Genomic DNA, 26,869 nt, shown 5'->3' with positions numbered 1-26,869 from the left:
TGTGATACTTGATTGATAACGTGTCTTTCCAACTGGATGGTAAACTCCAGCACTTAGAACAGTACCAGGCATCCAGTTAGCACTCAAAAAATATTTGTGGAACTGTAGGAGTTCCTGGGTGGCACAAACGGTTAAGTGCTGGACTACAAGCTGTTTGGGGGTTGGAGCCCACCCAGTGACGCCTGGGAAGACAGGTCTGGTGATCTGCTTCTGGTCACAACCTTAAAACCCTATGGAGGAGTTTTACTCTGCACACATGGGGTTGCCACGTCGGAATCTCTTGTCTGCAACGGACAACAAAGACAGAAAGCAGATTAATAGTTGCCTTAGACTGCAGATGGGAGCAGGAATTGACTGCAAATGGCAGGAGGGAACTTTTTGGGGTGATGGAAGTGTTCTAAAATTGGATTGTGGTGATGGTTGTGCAGCTGTGTACGTTTACTAAAAATTATCAAACTTGTACAATTACAGAGTGAATTTTGTGGAATATAAACTATACCCCAATAAGACTGTTAAACAATGAAAATGAATAATTGTGAAATAAATACACTGTCTCCCTCCACTGGATTGTAAGCTCCATGAGAGGAGCTCTAGCTCCAAAACTTAGAAGAGTGATTGACACTTGGTAGGCGCCAAACAAAAACGTCTTCACTGGTGAGCGAATCAATGAATGACAGAGGAAAGCAGAGAGGTGGCTTCCCGCAAATCCCGGCCAGGCACCCTCCGGGCCATAGCTCCACGTTTGCTTCGCGCGTCACCGCGAGGCGAGCGCGGGGATTGGCCAGAGAGACGGTCGCGTGTACAGGGGCGGGGCTAGGGCGGGATCGAGGCGCGAGCCTCGCGGCTGCGCACTATTCCCACCGCTGTGGCCGCTGTGAAGGAAGGGGACGCGATGGCTGGGCCGGCATGGATCTCCAAAGTGAGCTCCGGGCAGGCCGGGGGGTGGCGGGCAGGTGGCGGCGGGCGGGACTCGAGGGCAGCCTGGCGAGCGGGGCACGTGCTGCGCGGGAGCGAACCTGGACGGGGGGCGGCGCGCGGCCAGCAGGGGAGAATTTGGACGCCAGTTGGGCCGCGCGTGTTGCTGGCGCCGGGGCCCGTGCGCGGATATGGGTACCTCTGCGCAGGGATAGCCGCGCCTGAGGCGGGGGAGGCGTCAAGGGCAAGGCTGGGGTACCGGCCCCATTCCCTGCGAGACCCTGGTGCCGCTACCTGTATCCGGCCAGGCGGGGGCTCAGGCCTCGCGCCGAGCCTGGGAAGGTGAAGGGAGCCGCTGCCCCGGACCGGCCATCCCGGCCGCTTACGAGGCTGCGGCCCGCTGCAGTCCTGATCGTTCAGAGAGTTCCCCTCCAGCACGGCCCAGGCCTTCCCACTGGTGTCTGCTCGGCCCTCGGCCCGGTGACCTCTGGGGCCTCGGGCACGACCTTTGGGATTGGGAGGCTTTCCCAGGTGAGGGAATCCCAAGGCCATTTTCCTGCCAGTTTTTTTTTCCTCTTGAAATGCTCCCCAGCCTGATACCTGGTGCTCTTGTAGCTATTTCCCTTCAAAGGACACAGGACACCTTACACCTTGGAATTCCCATCTGAACCCTGAGGAGGGAGACCGGCAGCGCCTTACTTTGTCTTTTATTGGTGGGAATCCTGTGATCTAGAGAACTTAGCTCTCCTTGACAGCTGGGATGCCGGAGCTGGAAAGGGCTTCACATCATCTCAGAATTTCCAGGTTCCTCAGAGGAGGAAACCTGTGCCTGAAGACAAAACTTGCTCAAGGTCATACAGGTTGTCTCTGTCAGAGCTGGAAGAGGAATCCAGGTGTCTTGATTCCCAGTCCTCAGTCCCATTCTGCCTGCTTTGTTGTGGCCAAGGTCACACAGCAAATTACGGGTACAGAGAAAAACAAGCCACAGGTCTTCTCTTGCTCTTAATGGATGACCTCCTAGAAATCTACCTTAAGCGCTTTATTTCCTATAAAATGTAGTACTTTTCTCTTTTGTTTTGAGTTTAAAGAAAGGGCCAGGGTTGCATTGTTAGTGAGAAGAGCTTTACACTGGAGTTCAGGAGTCTTAGGAATCCTAGGAATGCCACTGGTTTGGCTGTGTGACCCTGAGCAAATTACTTACCATCTCTGAGCCTCAGTATGCTCATCTATAAAATATCTATACTTGCCTTGCAGAGTTGTTTAGGGATTAAATAATGTATGTGAAAGCACCTAGTACATGTAGACGGAACACAACAATCTAAACCTTTTCTAGCTATCAATATGTTTATTTTGTGGTCATTGAGCAGACAGATGGGCCTCAATAACTGGCTTTTTCCTCAGTAACTAGGTTCTGCTTTGTTACCCTCTTCAGACCCAGCGTTGCTTGTGATGGTAAATTATGTCATGTTTGCTCAAGAAGGTAAAGCAAATCCATGCCACTGTCCAAACAGAAATCTTTTCATCACTGAGCTTACACTTAACACTGATTTATCTTTGGTAGGTACATTAAGTCTTCAGAATGAGGGACAGAAGCAGCACTGTTGATAATGAACACGCTGGAAATTTTTGTTTCACCTGTAGTGTGGTCTACAAGGGAAAAAAGGTGTTCAGGAAGTGTTGAATTGTGGAGGTTCTGTGACACAGACTCCCTGTGTGACCTTTGGAAGAAGAGTCATTTGACCTCTGTGGGCCAGTTTTTCTCTTCAGATATTGGAGCAGAGGGTGCCTCAGAGGCTGACCTGGGGGTGGGGCTGAGCTGAGTGCGAATTTCAATCAGAGCAGTTTATTGGGGTTCCATTTAAGATATTGTTTGAAAAAAGGGATCTACAGCCTAAAAAAGCTTTTCACACACTGAAAATAGTGAGTTTCTAAAGACTTTCCTGGTTCTAAAATACTATAATTATAATGAGCCAGTTCCCCATCAGCAAGCACTTATTGAGTGAGTACCTGCCATACATCCAATTCTGTATTTATGTTTTTAAGTTGAAGTGTGAAGGTGAAAAAGGAAATGAGGAGCTGTGGGTTAAGATGGCTCAGAACCTGAAGTCACAAGTTCATAGTTCCAGTTCAGGGTTCTAGTCCAGGCTCTGTGAGCCAAGTCCCCAAGCCTCTCTGGGCCTCAGTGTCCTCATCTGGAAAGGGCCACTACCGTCTATCTCTTGGGGTTTTATAGAAACAAAATGATGTAATATATGTACAAGTCTATCATAAAATAGATAGTCTGCTTTAAAAAGGTCTTTTTTTCCTTAAAGTTCTGGGTCATTCTAATGACTTAGATGTAGTACCACCTTACTGAAAGATCTAAGGAGAGATGACAAACATGGAAAAGACTGGTTGTTACAGAAAATCATTGCAAGTATTAAGCTGTTTGCTGGGGTAAAAACTCATCAGATAGAGATATGGTTGAGGCTGTCCTCCGTGTATTCAACCCATATTTTTTGAGCACCTACTATGAGCCAGGCACTGGAGATAACAACGGTGGACTAAACCAATAAAAATCCCTGTGCTCATGGGTTTACATTTGAAATCAGTTTTCTTGGTCTGATCTTCTGTTACAAGGACCAAAACAAACCAAACCCGTTGCCATTGAGTTGATTCTGACTCATAGCGACCCTATAGGACAGAGTAGAACTGCCTCATAGAGTTTCCAAGGAGCGGCTGGTGGATTCGAACTTCCAACCTTTTGGTTAGCAGCTGAACTCTTAACCACTGCGCCTGTTTTGTGTGGATGTCTGTTCCCTCTTTTCGGGGTGGTGAGAAGGACTCATGCAAAATTGTATAACAGTGCTTATCACAGAGTAGCCTTTAAATTACCTCCTGTCTGCTGGTGGATGGATCATGTCCTAGGATTAAGATTTTGGTCAATGGTTTTGGCATAGAGTGTTCTTTTGGGTCTGGCCCTGTCTTTTATTTTCAGTCCAGCAACATGACTTTGTGGGTGCCAGAATGGAGAATGAGAGAATACAATTCATTCATGCCTTCTTGGCTGTGGGTTGATGTCTCATCATTAGTAGATGCCAATATTTCAGCAAAGGTTCCAGCCTTATAAGAACTGTCTTCAAAAAAGAAGCCAAAAAGAGGATATAACAAGTGTATCTTTGCTTATGTAGCTAGCATGACAAAAAGATACCTTTAAACTTTTCATTGGATTTTGATACCTTTGGTCTATGTACCCAATCTCTTGGATTATATCTTTTTATTATAATGTAATATGACTTTGTACCAGTTCTCAAGTTGAAATAACCTTTTAAAATGTATGTTTCTAGCGTAAGATAAAGTGTTAAGTGGAAAAAAAAGTCCCAGTGGTTGGGGTGGTGGGATTACTGGGTGACTTTTTCTTTTTTGTGTGTGTGTCTTCCTCCTGCTCCTAGCAAATTAACATTAACTGACCACATATTATTTTTATTATCAGAAGAAATACATAATTTATTGAAAGTCCTTATTCTGTATGGCACAAGTGTCAAATGTTATGAAATAAACTTTCTTAGATTTTTATTACAAAGTGTAATGTCTTTATACTCACGGGAGAAGAATAGTCATATTGTGTAGTCGGACTAGGAGTCAGGAGACATGGATCTGGTTTCCATTTTGCTAATTACTGTGTGACCTGTGACAAATCCTTACTCCCTGGGTCCAGTGTCCCCCCCCTGTAAAATGAGCAGGCTCTGGGTTTTGTAAGGACCCTCCTGGCTCTAAAATTAGTGATAATTTTCTTAGAGTATGTCTTATCCCCAGATTGACCCCAGTGGTCAAGAACATTGGCGTAAGCTTCCCAGATCATCTGAGAAAAATCCAAATGTTTGAGCTAAAATGGTACAACTTCATTTTACCCTCAACATCTTTTGACAACTTGTATTCACAAAGTTGACTGAAAGCATATAGTATTTAAATTCACAGAGCAAAGACAAACTGAATATTTCGGTTTTCAAATCTGAGATAGCTTGCCACATGGGAAAAGTATTCCTGGGGAGTCTCCGAAGATACCTGTGTAAGCTTGCAGCGTGGTTAGCTGTCAGAAATGCCTCCATCTCACCTTTTACTGTAAGCGGCTTAACGCTCTGCATGACATTTCTCTGTTGATATTGATGTAGGTCTCTCGGCTGCTGGGGGCATTCCACAACCCAAAACAGGTGACCAGAGGTTTTTCTGGTGGCGTGAGTATAATTACATTTTTATTTTTTTCCTTTTAGAAGTTTCTCAAGAAAGATACACTAATAAATTTGTATTATATTATTTATATTATAGTGCTATCATATAGCATTATCTCCATTTATTTGAAACTGGAGAAAATCTGCCATACTTATACTGTATATTAAAATTATTGGCTACCATATGCATAAATCTATTAGATTACTTATACATTTAAAAGAATTATATTACAGCTGGCTATGTAAGCTTGTCACGTTAATATCTTGAACCAGCCTTGTTAAAAATAGATAGAAAGTACCCGTGAGCCTGTTACTTCATTTCACAGTCTCATTTTGGTAAGACAGTTTTTCAAAAGTAGTGCAAGTTGAGAGAAAGTTGTTGAGAAGCTTCAAACTTGCTTTGCATTTTTATTTTGTGAGCTTCCCTAAAAACAGTAGATTGGTTGCCAGTTAGGAATACCGAAAACATCCATGAGCCCTATATTACTTTTACTTTCCTTATGTGGTCTTTATAGACTACATGTTGGTGAGTCGTCTCTTTCTCATTAAATCTGCTGCTTTTAGAATCCCCAGCATTAGTTCTGTGCTTCAAAAGCTGATACCACATTTTTAGAGCATTCTAAGGCTGTGGGTCAGTGAATTCCCACTGGTTTTTGTTTTACCCTCTTCCTAAGGTATCTGATTTGGATTTCATAATTCCTGTACTCCCATATAACATCTTAAGCTATGAGGAATTTATAAGACCATAGTATATTTTTTTCCCATTTGCTTCCTGTACTGTGGAAAAAAAGTAGATTTTTTCTTCGTGGACTGATGGCATTTGTTATTATGTGTTGGGAGAACAGGAAGAAGAAGCCAAAAGGTTCTTTTGGTTCTGCTTATGCAAAAGATGCAGAATGAGGCTTGCCTTTAAGCTCAAAGATAGCTAAGCTAGCATTTCAAACACTTTCTGAAAACGAGTAAGATGATCATTGCTCCTCTCTACTATTATTTATTCAGGCTGTCCATTTTTTAAAATGTTAGCCTGGTGGAAGAGGTTATATTTGGAAGAAATAAGAGAAGATAATACTTTTAAAGAAAATTTCTTCAGTCGTACAGAAAAATTAAAAAAATAATCAGTCTGCCTGCCTAGGAGTTCTCACTGGAAGGCAAAGGTCCAGAGAAACTTGAATCAGTGACTTAAAAAAAAAAAGTAACTCAAGGCAACCGGAAATGAAAAGGCTGGGGACCATTGTCTGGGCCATACCCCTAAGGTGGGAAAAAGCCCCCAAATAATGAAATATCTAGTTCCCAAATGGAGAGAGAGAGGGTCTGAATTTTATCTTAACTAATTAAAATCCTCTGAAGTTAACTTCTCTGTAGAATTTTTTTTGTTCTTTTCTGCGTTTGAAATGCTGGCTTCATTTTGTTTGAAGCCATTGGAATAAATCTTTGATATTACGTTATAAATGCACTTACTGTCATTCTACGTGTAACTCAGACTCTGCAGTTATGATCACATATACTATTCATGGTTGGTTAAAAATAAACGTTGATGAGCTTAATTATTCAGATTACATTTAAGGAGCTAATTTTCTAGACTAAGAAAAATAGAGGCCCTCTCTTGATTTGAAATATGATTTTTCTCTGAGTGCTCTAACAGACCTCAGTGATGCTCGAGAAATGTGTCTGAAAGTGTTTTGTAAGATTGAAGAAGTTGCATGAGAAACTAAACTTTCCAGGATCACAATGGAAAGGAAAGTGCTTGCCTTCATGAGAAACCATCTCAGTTTTAGTGAGAGAACATTATGGAAACATTTTGCTGTCTTTGGTTTTACAAACTTAGTCTCTTTGTAGTTCATCTGAAAAGAAATTATGTGGGTAGTCTCCTTGGTAGTTTATTTTTGTTTTATCTAAAGAGCATTGTTGGCCTTCCTTTTTAAAACCTCCTAACTCAGATAGCGTAGAATTGTGGAGTTTCTTGTCTATTGTTTCTCGCCTCCACTTTGATGATCCAAAGTGCATTTGGGTCTTATGAGACGCCCATAAAGTGGATTTCTCTTATCAGTGATATTCTTTGAAACCTTCGAAAATCAATCCTTAATGTCTTCTTTGATGATTTCTTATATTCAGGTTCAGACGGTAACTTTAATTCCAGGAGATGGCATTGGCCCAGAAATCTCAGCTGCAGTTATGAAGATTTTTGATGCTGCCAAAGTAAGTGGGTTTAAAAAATACATTTAATAATAATTCATAGAAAAGTTTTCTTTACCATTTGGATTCTGTAAACTCTTAGGAGGAGTGTACATGCTTCTCTGAAGTTGATAAGATCTGTGGTTAATCTTCACAGATCTTATTAAACTCCAACAGTGGATGTTTCACTGTTGTTTGCCACTGTCATCGTTGATAGTTTAAGCGATTGCGTTGGTATCGATTATATATAAATTAACCAGAGGAGTACTGCAGTGTTTGTAGATCTTTGAGCCCTGCAGAGCCTCCTGTCTACCCTCATTCTGCCTTCTTGCCAGAAAAGAGAATAGATTTGATGTTTCAAAAAATTATATAGGAGATTTTGAAAGATTTTTTTATTTTTTAATTTCTGATGGGATATTAGTAGTAGTATTAAGAATGTGGTATAATTACTTCTGATAGACCAGCCTTCAGTACAGGCAGATATTTTAAAATACTTTTGTTTTAGAGATATAAGAAATTTGGACTTTGCTTGACATGATGCTTTATTATTGCTCGGTATAGCTGCCAGGTAAAATAACGTGTACAATTAAATCAGTGGCTGTTAGAATACCAACACATATAAATTTTGAGGAACTCAGTGTATTTAAACTATATGTACATTTTTTTTTTCTATATGACTTTATAATTAAAACTCCTACAGAGGAGATGGTGCTTATAAAGTAGCAAGTTCCCCAAGTGAATTGAAATATTATCTTCTTTCACTTAGCAGTTGTGAGCTCCTTGCAAACAAGGACTGTGTCTTATTCCATGTCCCTGTTCCTAGTACATGTTCAGTCAGTGTGCTGGCTTTCAAATGTATGTGTACACACGTGAAGGATATAGGTACAAAGAAATGGGGACACTGTAGTTTTTACCTCAAACTGTTACTTTCATAGGTTGTGCACTGTTTTTTTTCTGGTTAACTGCTTTACTGAGATAAGAGTTCACATACCATACAGTTCACCCATTTAAAGTGTACAACTCAATTCGTTGGTTTTTAGTGTATTCACAGAGTTGTGCAACCATTGCCATAATCTAATTTTAGAACATTTTTTCATCGCCCTAGAAGAAACCCCCACATCCATTAGCAGTGACTCTCTGCAGCCGTCTACCTCCCCTACTCCCCAGCCCTCTTGTTGTGTGCCATCGAGTCAATTCTTCCTCGTAGTGACCCTGTAGGACAGAGTAGAACTGCCCCGTAGGGTTTCCAAGGCTGTAATCTTTACAGAAAGGAACCCTGGTGGTGTAGTGATTAAAGCGCTTGACTGCGAACTGAAGGGTTGGGGGTTTGAACCCCCTAGCTGTTCTGTGGGAGAAAGATGTGGCAGTCTGCTTCTGTATAGATTACAGCCTTGGAAACCCTATGGGGCAGTTCTACTCTGTCCTGTAGGGTTGCTAGGAGTCAGAATTGACATGGCGGCAATGGGTTTGGTTGGTTTTGAATCTTTATGGGAACAGATCATCAGGTCTTTTCTCCCGCAGAGCTGCTGGTGACTTTGAACTGCCAACTGTTTTGGTTAACAACCAAGTGTTTAACCATTGTGCCACTGGGGTTCTTTCCCCATCCTAGACAGCTGCTAATCTACTTTCTGTCTGTATGGATTTGCCTATTCTGGGCATTTTATATAAATGGCATCATAAAATACATGGTCTTGTATGACTGGCTTCTTTCACTTAGTGTAATGTTTTCAAGGTTCATCCATGTCATAGCATGGATCAGTGCTGTGTAGTGTTTCTGTGAACCGTATTTCTCTGCTCCTTATTGTCTTCTAATTATAGCCACCTTAAGAGTCCTTGAGAAAAAAATCAGTGGGCAGGTGGCAGCTAGGAGCGGATGACTGGGCAAGGGTAATATTGAGAATCTCCCTGGGCATACCGGAGAATGACATCTCTTTTTGTGTGCCAGGAACTTTCTGGACTTTTATTGTACATGTTTTTACTGGTTGCATTCAAAGTTGAAGAAGCATTTGTAATTGTAGTGTGACTGTTCACTGTGCTCTGTGTTGTGGCTTCTAGGCACCTATTCAGTGGGAGGAGCGGAATGTCACTGCCATCCAAGGACCAGGAGGAAAGTGGATGATCCCCCCAGAAGCCAAAGAGTCCATGGATAAGAACAAGATGGGCTTGAAAGGTAGCACTGAAGTGGCTAAGATGGTTACTGCTGATTTCTGCTACAGCTCTTATATTTTTGAAAGTTTATGGATTTGAGCTCAGTAAGGGCTTGACCATCTACTAAAGTAAAGCCATCCTTTTATGAAGCAATTTACTCATAATCAGGATCTTTGTTTTTCATTTTGCAACATTTTTTCCCCCTCAGTAGGTATTACTGGCCAACATCAAATGACAGTATGTATTTATCCTTGCCTAGATTTATCTTTTGCTTAATTTTTATTATTATTTTGATTAATACATTTTTAAGGTCAAGATTTAAAATGCTAGTATGGGAGAGATTCACATTCAGCACAGGCTTTAAATCCAGACAGATCTAACTTTGAATTTCATCTCTCACTTACTGGTGGGAAAGCTTGGGCAAATTTCTTCTTCTTTTTTTTTTTTAATGATAATAACAGTACAGTAAAACCTGTGAAAGCGGGAGCCGGTGTAAAGCAGAAACCTGTCAGAGAAGGAGAATTCAAATATCTTCCACTAATAGGGAGCAATGGAAAAGTGATAAGATTGCACCTGTCAAAGGTGGAAAACTTGTGAGACCCGGAAAAACAAGGCAGTCTCGTCAAGTTCTGGCTTTCACAGGTTTCGACGTAGATGCTACCCAATAGGATGGTGGTGAGGATTAGGTAATGTCCTCACTAGGTGCTTAAGATGATTAAGGAATGCAGTTAATGTTCTAGAAAGCTTCCATGAGGAAATGTTCTTCCTTCCTTTGAATCTGAGGGAGAGGTTGAAGTTGGAGACAACACATTTTAAAAGGTAGCCCAGGTGGGGTAGTAGGTGACGTGTTAGACCCGAACGTATCCTGGTCTGGAACTGATTAGAGTCTTGTCACCTGAGTATTCTTCTTCATTACAGGCCCTTTAAAGACCCCAATAGCAGCTGGTCACCCATCTATGAATTTATTGCTGCGTAAAACATTTGACCTTTATGCCAACGTCCGACCATGTGTCTCAATCGAAGGCTATAAAACCCCTTACACAGATGTAAATATTGTCACCATTCGCGAGAACACGGAGGGAGAGTATAGTGGCATTGAGCATGTGGTAAGTTCATTCCAGAGGCTTTTTTGTTCTTAGTTGGGTTACTTTCTGTGCACCTGGGACAGTTGTAAAAATTCCCAGTTGACATTATCTCCCTAGGACAGATCCAGTTTCACTTCTGTGAGGAGTTGTGGGTGTTTGTGTTGGTGCTGGTCTCTGGCTGAAACAATGCTCAAGTGGATGCCAGCAGCAACAGGGCATGATGCTTCAGAGCCCAGCAGTGGGGACTGGCCCTCTTGTTTGAATCCTGAATCCCCCCATTTCCCAGATGTGCTCTTGGCTAGTGACCATCACTGCACCTCCGTTTTCCTCATCGGTGCAGTGGGGATTATAATACCTACCTCACAGGAGTTTGTTAACATTTAATGAGATAGTGTATGCGTGGTGCTGGCCCTGGTAGCTGGTGCAGTACAAGCATGCCACAGATGATATTGTCCATGTGCAGCCGGCTGTCTAGTACCGAGTTGCTGCCCCATTCTTTCCAGTGAGGTGGTATTTCCCCTCTTTCAGATCGTCGATGGAGTCGTGCAGAGTATCAAGCTTATCACTGAGCAGGCGAGCAAGCGCATTGCTGAGTTTGCCTTTGAGTATGCCCGGAACAACCACCGGAGCAATGTCACAGCTGTCCACAAAGCCAACATCATGTGAGTCCCCGCGAGGGCCAGCACGCTGTCTCACTTTATGGGGAGCACAGTGACAGGGCTTTCGTTTCTGCTGTCCAGCTTGCTTGTTGATTTCTAATGTCTCTGAAAAGTAACTTTGTAACCAATTGGAGGATCAAGCCTTATCATCTCTTCTTGGTTTTGGTCTCATATCTGATGTGCCTCACTAATGGGTGAATGGCAGGAGAACATTTGGAGGGGGCAGGAAAACAGGTCCTGTACCTTTAAGGAGGAACTGAGGGTTATTGGAAAGGAAGCTGGAGTCTCTGGACCCCCAGCTGCTGTGGCCAGTTAAGCAAATGCCGCAAAGGTCAAAGGGCAGACTCATTTATGTTTTAGAGGTGGAATAGTGGGATTGTTTCTGAAATTGCCACCTGCTCAGGGGCTTAAAATGGTAAGTGCTAATAGTGCTAACGCTATCTGATGCCTTACTCTAGCAGTTGAAGTTCTCTTCATTCCCAGTCTATTAAAGACCATCTCTGAATGTATAAAGAAAAGACCATGAAAAATACTAAAACCATGGAAATAATGAATAAGTTCACCTTTGGAAACAAGTTTAATATTTCTTATTGATGGGTATTTCTTAATTTTTGCCGAATAACACTATAAAAGCAGTCTTCTCTGTTACGATCACACTAGCTTTCCTTTTGGGCTTCCAGAATATTTTCAACTTGTATTTTACTAACTGCTTAAAAATTAGTTTTATTGTAACTGAAATCAGACATCTTGGCTTCTGGAACTTAAATTTCTTGAGGCGATTTTTACTTCTTTGATTTGATCTTTTTTTTCTTCTGCAAATCTTCAACAATCTTTATTTGATTAAATACAGGCGAATGTCAGATGGGCTTTTTCTGCAAAAATGCAGGGAAGTTGCAGAAAACTGTAAAGATATTAAATTTAATGAGATGTACCTTGATACAGTATGTTTGAATGTAAGTATGTGTTCACACTTACGTGCTCCTTTTTGTGGTGTACAGTGTGTATGTGTATATGTGTGTATGTGTGTATGTGTATATGTGTGTATGTGTGGTGTGCAGTTTTCAGCTGCTACATGTACATGATGCTTTCCTTTTAGATGGTACAAGATCCGTCCCAGTTTGATGTTCTTGTTATGCCGAATTTATATGGAGACATCCTTAGGTGAGTTTAGCTGCACCTTTCTCTTTTAGCTTAAGGTTTATTTATATAAGGAGCCCTGGTGGCACAGTGGTTAAGCACTTGGCTGCTAACCGAAAGGTTGGTGGTTTGAACCCACCAGCCGCTCAGTGGAAGAAAGATGTGGCAGTCTGCTTCTGTAAAGATTTACAGCCTTGGAAACTCCTTAGGGCGGTTCTACTCTGTTCTATGAGTTGGAATCAACACGACGGCAAATTTTTTTTTTTATAAATGGCCTAAAATAAATTATGGCTTAAAAATTTAATCAAATACAGCGTTTGTTATACGATATGAATTGAATTCTAACAATACAGGTAGTGATATCAATGATTCAGTATTAGGTACGTTGCTCCTTCACTTATGTATCAAATCAGCTCTCAGCTATTGTTCCCTGAATCATTTATTCATTTTTCCCATTTTTCAGATGTTTTATTTATTGATTGATTTCAGTCTTTTGTTATGTATAACTTGTAGGTGGGTGATCATTTTTACAATTTTTTAAAGTTTTTGACATAATTTCAACTTATAGAAAAATTGCAAGAATGGTACAAAGAATTCTGGTCTACTTGGCACACAGATTCCCCAAATGTTAACATTTTACTTTATTACTCCTTCCCTCCATCCCTTCCTCCCTCTCTCCCTCTCTCTTTTCTCTCTCTCTCCCTTTCCATCCTCCTCTTGCTGAAAGCACACACACACAGTAGTGATTTTAAAATATGTCCACAAATTCTTTCATTTTCCTCTCCTAGTGGTAGAGCTTAACACCCTTCCTCTTGAAAGTGGTCTACGCTTAGTGACTTGCTTCTATGAGTAGACTATGGTGGACGTTAATCGTCTTACACACACGCAGGCACAGACATATGATGTAGGCCAAATGGTAGATTTTCAAAGTCTATCATTTCTTTTATTCATTGGCATTCTTTTATACGGAAAAGCTTCTCCTCCCTTATTTACCATAGTTTTACACAAATATTGTGCACTTTCTATGTTTGTTTGCCAAGTGCGCCCTCTCCCTGTGAGGTATTTTCGTAAGCACCGCTATGCCAATTTTTTTTTTTTTTACACGTTACTGTTTTTGAAACAGCCTATCCTTCTTTGAGCCTTGCTTGCTGTCTGGCACAAGGTATTCCAGGCTCGTCCTGCATTTTCTTAACTCTAGCCCTGGAATCAGCCATTTCTCCGAGAAGCCCTGGTTCTGTTTAGTGAAGAATGGTATTTACAAACAAAAATGTAGGTTGCTAGGTAAGATGTTTTGTTTTTCAAAATAGTTATTGAAATGCCTTTCTGCCCCCAGTGACCTGTGTGCTGGACTGATTGGAGGTCTTGGTGTGACGCCAAGTGGCAACATTGGAGCTAACGGAGTTGCAATCTTTGAGTCGGTAAGGACCCTGACACCTGAAGCTGAATTCAGGTCAGAGCGGCATGAAAACTCGAGAGGGGTTATCTGTGTAAATATTTTGTAAATTTTGAGTTTTTCAGATTGTCAAAAGAAAATGAGGCTTTGTTTGTGTTTTTTATATAAGCCTGGTTTGTTTGTTCATTCTCCCCAGATATTTCTTTATTATATCTCTTTCCTCACATTAAAAATATTTTGCCAGAAATTGGTTGGGAAAGATGATTGGGCAATTATTTTACTTAAAAAATTTTTTTTATATTACTTTAAGCTCCTTATTTCTTTGAGTTTTTATTTCTGTGTCTGATAAATGCACACAGTAGCTATGTAGTAAATATTTTCTATTGGTGGAGAAAGGTGATTAAGCCTCCAGCTTTCTCAGAAGAGGGCTGTTTGTTTTTTGTCTCCCTCCCAATTTTGTGACTTTTCTTTGTTATTTAATATTTTTCCATACAAAAATTTATATGTACACTGTTATGTGACTCTTAATTGCTCTCCCTATACTGTGACAGTACACTCCTCCTTTCCACCCCTGATTCTCCATGTCCATTCAAGCAGCTTCTAACCCTCTCTGCCTTCCCATCTCACCTCTGAACAGAAGCTGCCCATTTAGCCTCTTGTATCTACTTGAGCTAAGAGGCACACTCCTCACGAGTATCATTTTATGTCCCACAGTCTAGTCCAATCCCTGTCTGAAGAGTTGGCCTCGGAAATTTAGTTCTGGGCTGATAGAAAATCCAGGGGCCATGCTTTCCGGGGTTCCTCCAGTCTCAGTCAGACCATTAAGTCTGGTCTTCTTACTAGAATTTGAGTCCTGCACCCCACCTTTGTGCTGCTCCATCTGGGATTCTCTGTTGTGTTCCCTGTCAGGGAGGTCATTGGTGGTAGCCAGGCACTATCTAGTTCTTCTGGTCTCAGGGTGATGCTGTCTCTGTTTATGTGGCCCTTTCTGTCTCTTGGGCTACTGCTTTCCTTGTGTCTTTGGTGTTCTTCATTCTCCTTTACTCCAGGTGGTTGGGACCAGTTGATGCATCTCAGATGGCTGCTTGCAAGCTTTTAAGACCCCAGATGCCCAATTTTGTGACTTTTCTTATTGTGTAGGTTCATGGAACTGCCCCGGATATAGCAGGCAAGGACATGGCCAACCCCACTGCCCTCCTGCTCAGCGCCGTGATGATGCTGCGCCACATGGGGCTTTATGACCAGGCTGCCAAGATTGAGGCTGCGTGTTTTGCTACAATTAAAGATGGAAAGGTATCAGTAATCTAGAGTGACTTATGCTGGGTAAAATGTATGTCTTCCATGTGTTTTATCTGTATGAAGATAATTGTTCTCAAAAAGGTTGAAGGATTTGGTGCTGAACAGGGCTTCTTGTTGTAGGCTCCCTGATTAAACTGCAGGGTGTAGGTGCAAGCACACGCGTGCATTTTCTGAGGAGAGCATCAGGTATTTCATCAGATAAAGGTATGAAGCACTGATATAGAGGCATCCATGTCCAGTGGAAAGAGCAGTGATTTGGGAGTCAGAGTCAGGATTAGGCCCAATTTTCCTATCGTATCCTATCCTAATTAGCTATTTGATCTTGGCCAAGTCTGTTAATTTTCTAGGCAGCTTTTCCCTCCTCTCAACAAACATCTGTTGAGTTTACATTATGGGGTATGAAGAATATAATAAAATGATGAATAGTATAAGGTCCCGGGTCTCAAGGAGCTTGGAATCTAACAACAAATATAGATGCGATGTGCCTATCATATAGTGATATTATATGTTATACTATGTACATCTGTAATACAGAACTTTTATAAAAGTAATAATAATGGCTAATATTTATTGTATACTTACACAATTCTATGTTCTTTATAACTATCATCTCAGCAAATCTTCTGTATATGAAGTAGCTACTGTAAGTAATCCCATTTTATAGATGAGGAAACAGGCATGAAGAGATTAAGTAATTTCTTCAAGGTCTCACAGCTCCTAAATGGCAAAGTTAGGGTTCACATCCAGTCTGGTTCTTGCCCAACAAGCTTCACTGCCTCCATAAGCAGCTTTGGCCCATGGAAGAGGGTGCAATGGATTCTTCTGGAAGTGAGAGGAGGGTGGAAGAGATCATGGCTTCCCAAGGCTGGGCCTTGCGGGCTGATCCTTAGTCTGGGGTCCCTTCTTTTTTTTAAAAGTTCTGTAATTTGAGATTACTTCTTATGGCCAAAATACAAGTAATCCAAGCTTGTTTTTAATAGCCTGATAGTCATATTGGAGGTATATGATGTTACTGTTTTTTTATTCCAAAGCTGCATTTGGGATTTTACACTGTAGAACCCAGCAGAGAGAAACCTAAATTACACAGTAGTCCTTTTTAATTGTGTAGGATGCAAAGGCACAGAAGAATCTGTTCCGGGGTGAAGAGAGGATAAGCTGGTAGAAAACAGATCAGCCTTATGAGAGACTTTCTTTCCTAAGGGAGGAGGTTTAAGAGTTAGTGATTTAAGTATTTCCTTGGTATTTGTTTCCTTGCCTCCAAAGATGGATCAGAACATATCCTAAGTTTTAAAAATTCCCCCAAGGACTTCATGAAACCTTTTGTTTAGATCTGCTTTTATTTAAATGTCCATAATCAACAAATATTTTCTTAGGGTCTTTGAATGTGTATTTTCTTAGGGTCTATTGAATGTCCAAAGGGAAAGTTTTGTGAAAGCCTCCCTGCTTCCTTTTGTAGTGACAGCACCTTATTTTTTTCAGAGTGTTTTCTTGTACGCTATCTGTTGGGTTTTCCCAATGCTCCTGGGGAAGGTAACAGTGGTAGGGTGGGGCCTCTCTTTAAAATGAAGAACAAAATGAGTGAGAGTAGCCAAGTAGCTTGCTCAGCTGGTGTTTCTGAGGCCTTTAAGTGAAAATAGCCTTGGTTTGGTTTAGTGCATGTATACATTTTCATCTCTGCCTTTTCCTTTTCTCAGAGCTTAACAAAAGATCTCGGAGGCAATGCAAAGTGCTCAGACTTCACAGAAGAAATCTGTCGCCGAGTAAAAGATTTAGATTAATGCTCCTACCAGTGGTGTTTACACCAATCACTCTGAATGGACACCATATAAATCTATATTTAGAAACCTACCGTATATATGCATTTGGTTTGCTTGTTTCTTGACAGAGTACATTTTTGGGTCTGGCCTCTTCTTAACAGAATCTGTGCAAAAGATGCAAGTGATACCCCTAGGCCTGCTTTCAAGGGACTTTTTCCAAGTGCTGTTTTATTTATTAAATGTCTATCTAGTAAACATTTTTTTGTAAACTTTAATAAGAGGATTGTATCATTTGCCATTGTTAACCATTTTAAACTTCAGTTAAAACAGTTTTTTTTCCTCAACTGTAAATATCATGATACAGAATTAATAAGAGAAAACATCTAACTTTTTAAAGAAAAGCTTTTTTCTTTTTGGTTTATGAAAAATATAATGGAAGTAAAACAGGATACTAACATTATAGCACAAGATGATAGTCTTATAAAACTAAACGGACACAGAGAAATTTCCTGAGAAAGTTCCCCTCAAAAGCGGGATATATGGTATATTAGTGATATGAAAAATCAAGACAGATTTGTCCTTTACGTGAATTACTGTGTATGAATAAAGCCTTCAGATCCAAGAACTGTATAATGAGAGATGTAATTTTGTTAATAAAATTTAGGTAATATATTAGGTACAATTGTGTGTTCAATTATTTTGTTACCTTGAGGTTTAATACTCTTTGCGAGAGCTTCTAGTGAAGCAAAGGGGTGGTACTTCCTTTTAATTGGACATGTATTGAGCATCCTGAGTAACACAGCCTTTGAGCCAGTGTACTAAATCCTGACGTGAGCTATAGAGCAGACCTCTAATGTGTATTTACTCTTGTGAGGTGTGCATGTAACTGTCTGAAAACACCCACACTCCAGCTGATACCCCTGGGAGTGATACTGCTAAAGGGCCTGAGCACATAGATTTTGGCTGCAGTTGAGGAACTTGGGATGCTGGCTATTAATTTTATATTTCAGCAGCTGCTCCTTCACCTTCCCCAAAGCACCAAGTCACTGCCTTCCACCTCAAAACCACCAGTAGGAGATGAGATTGTAGAGACTGGCACAGACTCAGCCTGAGGGGATTCACAAAATTGTGCCACGCAGGGGTTTGGCCTCAGCTTTTGACCTTCAGGCACCATCCTCCCCTCCATGCCAAGTTCCTTAGCGTGATTTCTGTTATACTTCAGACAGGAAGCCACTATTTACATAAATAGTTACTCTTTGGCCACACATCAAAGACAACTCATTGCAAACCTTTGGTTTTGCGTCATGTACCCAGGTTAAAAAGGAGTTTCTTTGCAAAAAATGTCTGTGGCTGGGCTCTCTTTTAGACTTGTAACCAATCTTACAATCTAATATGTGTTTTACTTTGTTTAAACTGCTGCTTCCTCTATTTTATTGGGCTGTGCTAGTTATCAGTGGCTCTTGGGTTCGTACTAATAAAGAATTCCAAAACTGATTGAGATGTCTGCTTTCTCTACCTGCTTCCTGTATAGGTGCCTTGGGTTATTTTGGCTTAGCTTGCTACTAAGAATGGGCTGCTTAAAGTATTCACAGTGGGAGGGTGACAGGCGGGCCGCCTTCACAGGAATGCTTCACTGGCACCCTGCCTGCACCTTTGCTTATTACTCCAGGGTACTAGTGGTCACTCCTGTTTCTGTTGCACACAGTCCTGTTCTGTTTGACCCACTACTCTGCACAGATCCCGCCTGCTCAGTTGACAGTTCAGGTACTTGTCGACAGCTCTGTTAAAAGGTTTAATATTCAAATTACACATTAAATACAATCAAATAGACAGCAGCATTTTTATTAAGCGTCAAGTCAGTTGGCATGTGCGTGGCTGAGGAGTGCCTGGCAATGGAATGATAGGGTTGGCAGTGTCCAGTAGGATTCCAGGTAACTCAGGCCGGAAGTCAGGCTGTTTGGTGAGTTATGGCTGTCCACTTTCCTTGCAGCACACACCCAAAATACAAACCACCTCCCCCGCGGCATACACACAGTCCGCGCCGGCTTGCCTGTTACGTGAGCTGGCCGCTTGTTAAATCTACCTGGAACTAAGGCCAAAAATGATCTGCTCATCAGTTCTGGAGAAGGGCTGATTTCGCTTGTCACTCGAACAAAAAGCAATACTTAAAACAGAATTAAAACTAAGAATCCACATGTGAAGCTTTCCAGAATTTTCAGCTATTGTTGGCCTAAGATGTGGCAAATGGAAGTGCAGAGCCATACCCTCCCTCACCTGGAGAGCTAACAGACATGCCAGAAGTCCACGTGCCCATACTGAAGAGGCTCTGGAGGCAGAAAAGTGCCCCCAAAGGCCAGCCATCTATTTAACAGACTGGAAGGGCAGCCCCTGATTACTTTTTCTGTTCTTGGTAAAAGGAATCAATTATATCTTTGTACTTCTCCAGAACTATGAGCCGTTTCAGTTTCATTGTGTGACCTAAAAGAGAAAGGGAAAGGAATGAGTGAGGCTTGAGCTCTTGAGAAATCTGAGAAGGTGTGTGGTAAGATCCAGACTGAATGAATCCTATAACTCGAATTAAGCCAGACAAACTGGCAGCCAGCCTCCAAGACGCCCGCAGTGACCCCTGCTCCTGGCACCCACACCCTGTGTAGTCTCCTCCAACACTGTACCAGGGATGGTCTATGTGACCAATAGAGTACAGAGGAAGTGATATGTCACTTCTGAGAACAGGTTATAAAAAGACTGCAGTTTCTGTCTTGAGCTCTTCTCTCTTGGGTCATTCTTCTCGGGGTAAGCCAGCTGCCATATTGTGAGGACACATAGGCAGCCTATGGAAAGGTCCACTGGCAAAGAACTGAGGTCTCCAGCCAGTAGCCAGCAAGGAACAGAGGCCTGCCAACAACCACATGTATGAGCTTGGATGCAGATTCTCCAGCCCCAGAAGACATCTTGACTGTAACCTCATGAGAGACCCTCAGCCAGGACCCCCCAGCTAAGCCGCTCCTGGGTTCCTGACCTATAGACACAGATAAAAAATGTTGTCTTAAGCTGCTAGGTTTTGAAGGGTAATTGTTACACAGCAATAGACAACCAATACACAAATCATCTCTGCATTTCAGTGAAAGTTCATGCGGATGTTGGACATTATGCTTCGATTGGTTATGATGGGACAGAGGACAAGCCCTGGTTGTGGTGTGGGTTGGGGGGCTTGCCATGGTCTTCCCCTAATCACTTTTCTTGGCCTTGGTGCCCCCCTGTAAAGCAAGATAGAAAGGGCTTTGATTTGAGGTCCTGGGTAGCTTTTGTTCCTCACCCTTGGCTGTGTAACTGGAGATGTAAAAATCAAAGTCATTTATATACTATATCAGCGCATCTTCCATCTGGTTGACCTTGCATTCAGTTAGCACCCGCCAACCAGATATGCTCAAGGACTCTGCATCTCAGCATTGGCTGAGCAGAGCTACATCTGGGTTCAGCCTTGATGGGCTTGAGGGAATCTCACTGAAGATGCCATTTCCATCTCTCCCTTGTGCCATGAGCATCCCATGATACTACAGCCAACAGTGACCTTATCCTTCCAGCTGAGGCTGCACCAGAGGCCTCTAAAGGTCTATTCTAGTTCTCTGTACCACGGTTCAAAGGGGCTTCATCTTCCTTACCTGTCACATGAGCTGACTCTACAGAAGCCCACAGTAGTCTCATCCCTAGAGCCATGTGACTCCAGCCTAAACGGTAGCAGAGCCTTGATGTTCTCATTGTGATTTCAAGGGGAAATAGTCTCATGGTCAAGGCAAAGCTAAATGTTATCTGTCCTAATTAATAAGTTCTAGCACATATCTCATATATTCAACAGGTTCTACACAACCACAAGCCCTTGCCCACAGCAATCAGTATCTTCCCACAGGAAGGAAGTGGGTGTCACCAAAGTGCTGCACTTGCCATGGCTGCCTCATTTAATGAGCACCTCCCAGACACTCCTAGCCCTTGAGATAGTGAAAAGAAGACACCTACCCAACTCTCCACCTGAAATGGAGAAGTCCCTTTCGAGAATGGCCCACTTCTGGATGTGGTAGGGTCGGGCAGCTGCATTCAGGTTGACCCTCTGGATCCCCTCTTCAATGGCCTGATACACGGCCTCATCCTTCTTCCCCACGATCTCGGACACTGTGGTGGCTTTGCTGCCCACCCTCTGGCAGAACTCCACAGCTTGTTCGGTCAGATTATCGGTCGGCTCAGAGGTGTCTGGGTCCAGAGTGCACTGGAAAGTCAGAGATCAGTCAGGCCCAAGCCTCAGTCTGAAGACCCAAGCTCTGGTCTTTGAGGAGGTCTTATTGCTGATGTCTGTGAGCTCTGTTTGAAAGAGATGGTTCTAGAATGAGTAGGATGCTATCCTGACTGTTGAGCCCCATGGTGTGGTGGAAGGAGTAATGGTCAGAGAATTGGAAGATTTCAGCCAAGGAAGTCATCATTTGTAAAGCAGGGACAATACCTCCTGCCCTGTCTACTGCCCTGGGAGACTATCTGCTGAGGGAATGAGGGCAGCAGCACTTTGTAAACTGGAACATACTGGTCACATGTAAAGGATCATCACAGCAGTATATTAAGTGTACCACTGGGGACAGAAGGAATTTCTGTGTGCTATGGCTGGCCCTTAGTGAAGGCAGCTCTATTTGCAGTTATTCCAGATTGGAGCCATGAGATCCAGATGTGGCCTAGGCTGAATGTGGTTTCTGCCTAAGCCAGACCCACAGGCCACCCACCGGCTGCTCCTCCTGGGCCAGAGCCCCCCAGACACACCTTCAAGGTGAGCAGCATGGACAGGAACTTCCGCTGGTCCCCGATCAGCATGGCATTGCTGATGATGGGCACCTCCATCTTCACAGCCTCCTCGATGGGCACAGGGGGCACATTCTCCCCACCAGCTGTGATGATTAATTCTGGGGAGAAAAGGCCAGGGCCCCGGCACAGGCTTTAGTCCAGGTGCCCTGGCTGAACCAAGACCCAACCCTCAGCCACAGCCCGGGGAGGCCAGAGCAGCAGGAAGCATTGTTGGCAACTCGGACTTCAGGAACTGGGGAGGCCCAGAGATGCCCCCTTACTTGGAGCCAAGAAGCAGTGCCAGGCCCTCAGGAGCACCTCATGCCTGCTGGGGGATACTGGTGGTCCCCAGAGGACAAATGATCACTTAGGGGTCCCAACTCCTCTGCTCATCAAGTGAGACTCTGTTCAGACATCCCCAGCTCCCTTCTGCCAGACCAAGATCCTCAGAGGACCCCCTACCCCGCCCTCTGAATAGCCTATTATTATTTCCCCCACCGCCTTTGCTTAATGCCAACCACTCCTGTCACTTCCATAGCACTCACCATGTGCCGGGCACCTTGCTGAGTGCTTTACATATAGTGATTGATTTAATCCTCACAAGAAGCCTGTAAAGAAGCAGCATGCTTACCACTTTACAGGTGAGAAAGCTGAGGCACAGAGAGGTTAAGTAACTTGCCTAAGGTCACGTGCTAATAAGTAATCCAAGCAGTCCTGTTCCAGAGCCTGTGCTTTTGCGTGCTCTGCTATGGCGCCTCTCACCTTGCTTGTGCCTGCCCCACTGGAATGCCCTCTCCCCATCTTTCTAGCTGTCATCTAGACTGTATTCTTCAAGGACCAGCTCAGTTGTCTCCTTCAGGAAGCCTTCTCCAACTCTTCCAGTCTATTGACCAGTCCCTTCTCTGAGCTTTTATAGCATCCACCTATTCATCTGTTGGTTCATTCTTTCATTCAAATATTCATTGAGTGTCTACTGTGTGCAAGGCCAGTGTTTTAGGCACTCAATGTACTGGCCTTCTGTCTTCTGAATGATGGCTTACTATATGGTAATAAGTAGGTATTTAATAAATGTCCTTGACTGATGGTAGCTAGACTGCACTCCTGTTCCCCTGATTCTATCTAATTTAACAAAGATTAGTTGGTCACATTCTGTGTGCAGGTTCTGTGCTGGACATGAGGGACAGAATAGAACAAGACAGACTCTGGCTTCAGGGAGATCCCAGTGTGGTTGGGCAGTGGGACAGGGGGGCACACCCTGGCCCAGCTGAATGTTAAGCATGAATAGGGGTTCGACAGGCAGACAGTACAATATATGTAGAAGCACAAAGGCCTTTAGCTGCAGGTAATACAACGAGGAAAGGCTGAAGAGGAAGCAGGGTTGATTACAGAGGCCTCCAGTGCTGTGTGAGGAACAGAACTGTGGGCAGGTGGGAACCACTGAATGGTCTGGAGTCAAATTTTTAGCAAACTCTGATGACTGGGGTGAAGAGTGGTTAAGGAGACAAGCCGGCCAGAGGGGAAACCAGGTCACAAGAGTCCAGGTGATCAGGGTTTATCTAGGGCAGCAGAAGTGGAATGGAGAGGAAAGATAGATTCTGGAAATGTGGAAAGACATAATCTAGCTGCCCACATGTAGAACTCATCATTGCTTCCTCATTCCTGCCCTTTTCTCTTGTCATCTCTCTCCCATTCTTACCAGCATCTTTTACTACGAGTATAACAACACCCATTCACTATAAAAACTTTTAGCAAACTAGGTATAGAAAGGAACTTCCTTAATCTGATAAAGAATATCCACAAAAAATCCAGTGCAAACACACTTAATGTTAAAATATTGAAAACTCTCCCCCCGAGATCAGGAACAAACCAGGGATGACCACTCTCCCCACTTCTATTCAGCATTATTCTAGAGGGCCTAACCAGCGCAATAAGAAAAAAGAGTTCATAAGGATTGGAAAATGTTGTGGGTTGAATCATGTGCCTGCAAAGATATGTTGAAGTCTTAACCCCAGGTATCTGTTAATATAATCTTATTTGGAAATAGGGTCTTTGCAGATGTAATCAAGTTATGATGAGGTCACACTGGATTAGGTTAGGCTAAAATCCAATAACTGGTGTCTTTATAAGGAGAGGGAGATTTACAGACATACACACAGATACAGACACACAAAAGGAAGATAACCTCGTGAAGACGGAGGTGGAAATTGAAATGAGGCAACTACAAGCCAAGGAACACCAGAGGTTTGCCAGGAACCACTTGAAGCTCGGAAGAGGCAAGGAGAGAGTCTTCCCTACAGCCCTCAGAAGGAGCACGGCCCTGCCAACACCTTGATTTCAGACATCTAGCCTCCAGAACTGGGAAAGAATAAATGTCTGTTGTTTTAAGCTACCCCAGTTGTGTTGATTTGTTATGGCAGACCTAGGAAACTAACGCAGAAAGGAAGAAACAAAACTGTCATTATTTCCAGATGACATGATTATGTCCATAGAAAATCCAAAAGAATCTACAAACTTCTAGAATTAATATGTGAATTCAGCAAGGTCACTGGATACCAGGTCCATATCCAAAAAAAATCACATTTCTATATACCAGCAAGAAACAGAAAACAAAAATTTAAAAATTACACTATTTACAATAGCATCAAACATAAACTACATGAGTCTAAGGAAAGATGTGCAAAAATCTTCACACTGAAATTTGCAAAACATCATTGAGAAAAATTAAAAACATAAATAAGGGGGTGCTATATCATGTTTATGGACTGGAGGACTCCATATTGTAAAGATGTATGTTCTCACCAAATCGATCTATAGATTCAATGGAATAAAAATCCCGAACAGTTTTTTTTTTAAAAGAAAATTGACTCCGTGATTCTAAAATTCATATGGAGTGCAAATGGTCAAAAATATCCAAGGTCTTCTTGAAGATGAAGACCAAGGCTGTAGAACTTAGACAGCCAGATATTAAGTCCTATCATTAAGCTACAGGAATTAGGACACTGGAGTATTGGTGCAAGATAGACCAATGGAATGGAATAGAGTCCAAAAAACAGACCTGTCATACACAGCCACTTAACTTGTGACAAAGGTGGTACTGCAAGGCAATGGCGGAAAGGGTGGTCTTTTCAAGAGGTGGTACTGATCAGTTGTATATGCATATGGAGAAAATACATCTGGACCCCTACCTCTTGCCTCATGCACACGAAAACTGAACAGTGAAAAAGGAAGACAGAAGAATTGATGCTGTCATAGATTGAATTATGTCTGCCCGAAAATGTGTGTATCAGTCTGGCTGGTCCATGATTCCCAGTATTGTGTGGTAGTCCTCCATTTTGTGATTGTAATTTTACATTAAAGAGGATTAGGGTGGGATTGTAACACCACCCTTACCCAGGTCACATCCCTGATCCAATGTAGAGGCAGTTTCCCTGGGGTGTGGCCTGCACCACCTTTTATCTCTCAATAGATAAAAGGAAAGGTAAGCAAGCAGAGAGTTGGGGACCTCAAACCACCAAGAAAGCCGTGTCAGGAGCAGAGCGTGTCCTTCGGACCTGAGGTTCCTGCGCTGAGATGCTCCCAGATCAAGAGAAGACTGGTGCTTCACAAGGACCTTCCTCCAGAGCTGACAGAGAGAAAGAAAAGCCTTCTCCTGGAGGTGATGCCCTGAATTTGGACTTGTACCCTACTGGACTGTGAGAGAATAAACTTCTCCTTGTTAAAGCCATCCAGTTGTGGTATTTCTGTTATAGCAGCACTAGATGACTAAGACAGATGCGTTTGAACTGTGGTGTTGACAAACATACTGAATATACTGTGGACTGCCAGAAGAATGAACAAAGCAGTCTTAAAAGAAATACAACCAGGATGCTCCTTAGAAGCGACCTTTAGTTTGGACACGTCATCAGGAAAGACCAATCGCTAGAAAAGGACATCACGGCTGGTAAACTAGAGGGTTAAGGAGAACAACGTAAACCCTCAGTGAGATGGACTGACACAATAGCCACAGCAGTGGACTCAAACATGTCAAGGATCATGAAAATGGAGCAGGACCTGGCAACACTTCCCTCTATTATACATAAGGTCGTCATGAGTCGGAGCCGAATAGGGACAACCACAACGACAACAAAACCTCTCACCACACTATTTTTAAAAGACGGACCAACTCCGAAAAAAAATATTTTTGGGTGGGAGTGGAAACTACTATCCCTTCTTGTGCAGGGATGCGGGTCACTGGGAGAGCCCTAAGAGAAGCAGCATCCTCATCAAGGGCACTAGGACTGCCGTTACCAAGGAGAGCACTAGGCGGCGCCCACGGCATGCACAAGCGGACTGCGTTCGGGCCACCCGTCTCGCCCAGAGCCTCGCGAGAGTACCGGCCAGGGCTCACCGCCCTTTGCATCCTAGATCCCAAACACTGTGAGATTCTGCCCCAGCCAGACCGTTAGTTCGAATCCCGGTTCAGTGGGGCTTTCGCTCATTGAGCTTCACTTTCTCCTGTGGAATGGGACGCGTGATTCCCGCATGGTTACTGCGGATATTACACTCACTGGGGCAAAGTAAACAAAGCACCTTTTCCGGGGGGGAATCCCCAACTTCCCGGGGAGAGCCAAGTCCTCTGCGGGGAAATTTCCTTGAAGTCTCATGTTTTATTTTTAATTTAATATACAGTTTGTGTTCTGCTCTGTATCATATCCGTGTTTGCATATAGAAATACATAGTATTTATGCCTTCAAATCTTCCGGAAAAAACTTGCCTTGTTTTTCTGGGGGATTTGAATGCCATCTAGGTGACCTTGGACAAGTTACTTAGCCTCTCTGGTGTCCTCATCAACAAATCGGGGTAATAAGCATACTTGCCCCACAAGTGTGTAGAGTGAGTAAAACGATGTCAGGAAAGGTACTTGGAAATGGTTAGGGTAGTAGGTAAACGGTACTTGGTAGCGAGTTTTATTGGCGGGAGTATTGTTTCTCCCGGGCTCACCGCAGCCTCGAACCCCTGACGGCCAGCGGGGCGCGCTCACCTTTGAGTCGCCCGGTGATGTAGAGGAAGCCGTCGGCGTCGAGGCGGCCGGCGTCGCCCGTGTGCAGCCAGCCATCGGCGTCGATGGCCTCACACGTCTTGTCCTCCATGTTCAGATAGCCCATGAAGACGGTGCGGCCCCACAGGCAGATCTCGCCGATGCCCTCCGCGTCCTCATTCACTAGTTTCACCCGGCAGCCTGGCACTACCTTGCCGGAGCTAGGGCCGCCGGGCCGGAGGCGTGGTCAGAGGGAGC

At 43.2% G+C, this 26,869-nt stretch overlaps 2 protein-coding genes across 4 annotated transcripts in view; one reads left to right on the top strand and one right to left on the bottom strand.

The window, feature by feature from the left end:
* The first annotated feature begins 856 nt into the window (after positions 1-856).
* IDH3A (isocitrate dehydrogenase (NAD(+)) 3 catalytic subunit alpha) lies at positions 857-18,013 on the top strand. 3 transcript variants are annotated; one of them, XM_004387471.2, is made up of 11 exons: positions 857-919; positions 5,067-5,129; positions 7,236-7,319; positions 9,351-9,465; positions 10,362-10,549; positions 11,057-11,190; positions 12,038-12,140; positions 12,284-12,348; positions 13,658-13,742; positions 14,858-15,010; positions 16,711-17,455. In XM_004387471.2, exons 1-11 carry the CDS (start codon positions 893-895, stop codon positions 16,792-16,794), a joined length of 1,101 nt encoding a protein of 366 aa, XP_004387528.1. In that variant the 5' UTR covers positions 857-892; the 3' UTR covers positions 16,795-17,455. The 3 variants fall into 3 exon arrangements, with proteins under 3 accessions (XP_004387528.1, XP_023597435.1, XP_023597434.1); XM_023741667.1 differs by having other exon boundaries at positions 15,137-17,057; XM_023741666.1 differs by lacking the exon at positions 5,067-5,129 and having other exon boundaries at positions 873-919; positions 16,711-18,013.
* Positions 18,014-18,183: 170 nt separating this feature from the next.
* ACSBG1 (acyl-CoA synthetase bubblegum family member 1) overlaps positions 18,184-26,869 on the bottom strand; it is a 41,476-nt gene continuing 32,790 nt past the window's right edge. The window contains exons 12-15 of the mRNA XM_023741665.1: positions 26,615-26,832; positions 21,574-21,713; positions 20,788-21,034; positions 18,184-19,251 (exon numbers count right to left, since the gene is read on the bottom strand). Coding sequence (XP_023597433.1) covers positions 19,166-19,251; positions 20,788-21,034; positions 21,574-21,713; positions 26,615-26,832 — 691 coding nt within the window. The 3' untranslated portion in view covers positions 18,184-19,165. The remainder of the gene's footprint in view (positions 19,252-20,787; positions 21,035-21,573; positions 21,714-26,614; positions 26,833-26,869) is intronic.

Source organism: Trichechus manatus, unplaced genomic scaffold, assembly GCF_000243295.1.
Source record: "Trichechus manatus latirostris isolate Lorelei unplaced genomic scaffold, TriManLat1.0 scaffold00186, whole genome shotgun sequence".
NCBI lineage: Eukaryota > Metazoa > Chordata > Mammalia > Sirenia > Trichechidae > Trichechus > Trichechus manatus.
The sequence above is the reverse complement of the archived record's forward strand: the minus strand, read 5'-3'. Positions and strand labels throughout refer to the sequence as shown.

Bases quoted from the DNA above. Each gene is read 5' to 3' on its own strand.
- IDH3A (XM_004387471.2), top strand. From the start codon at position 893: ATGGCTGGGCCGGCATGGATCTCCAAA. The intron at 11,191-12,037 runs GTGAGTCCCCGC...GATTAAATACAG, and splicing joins GTCCACAAAGCCAACATCAT to GCGAATGTCAGATGGGCTTT. The intron at 15,011-16,710 runs GTATCAGTAATC...TCCTTTTCTCAG, and splicing joins CTACAATTAAAGATGGAAAG to AGCTTAACAAAAGATCTCGG.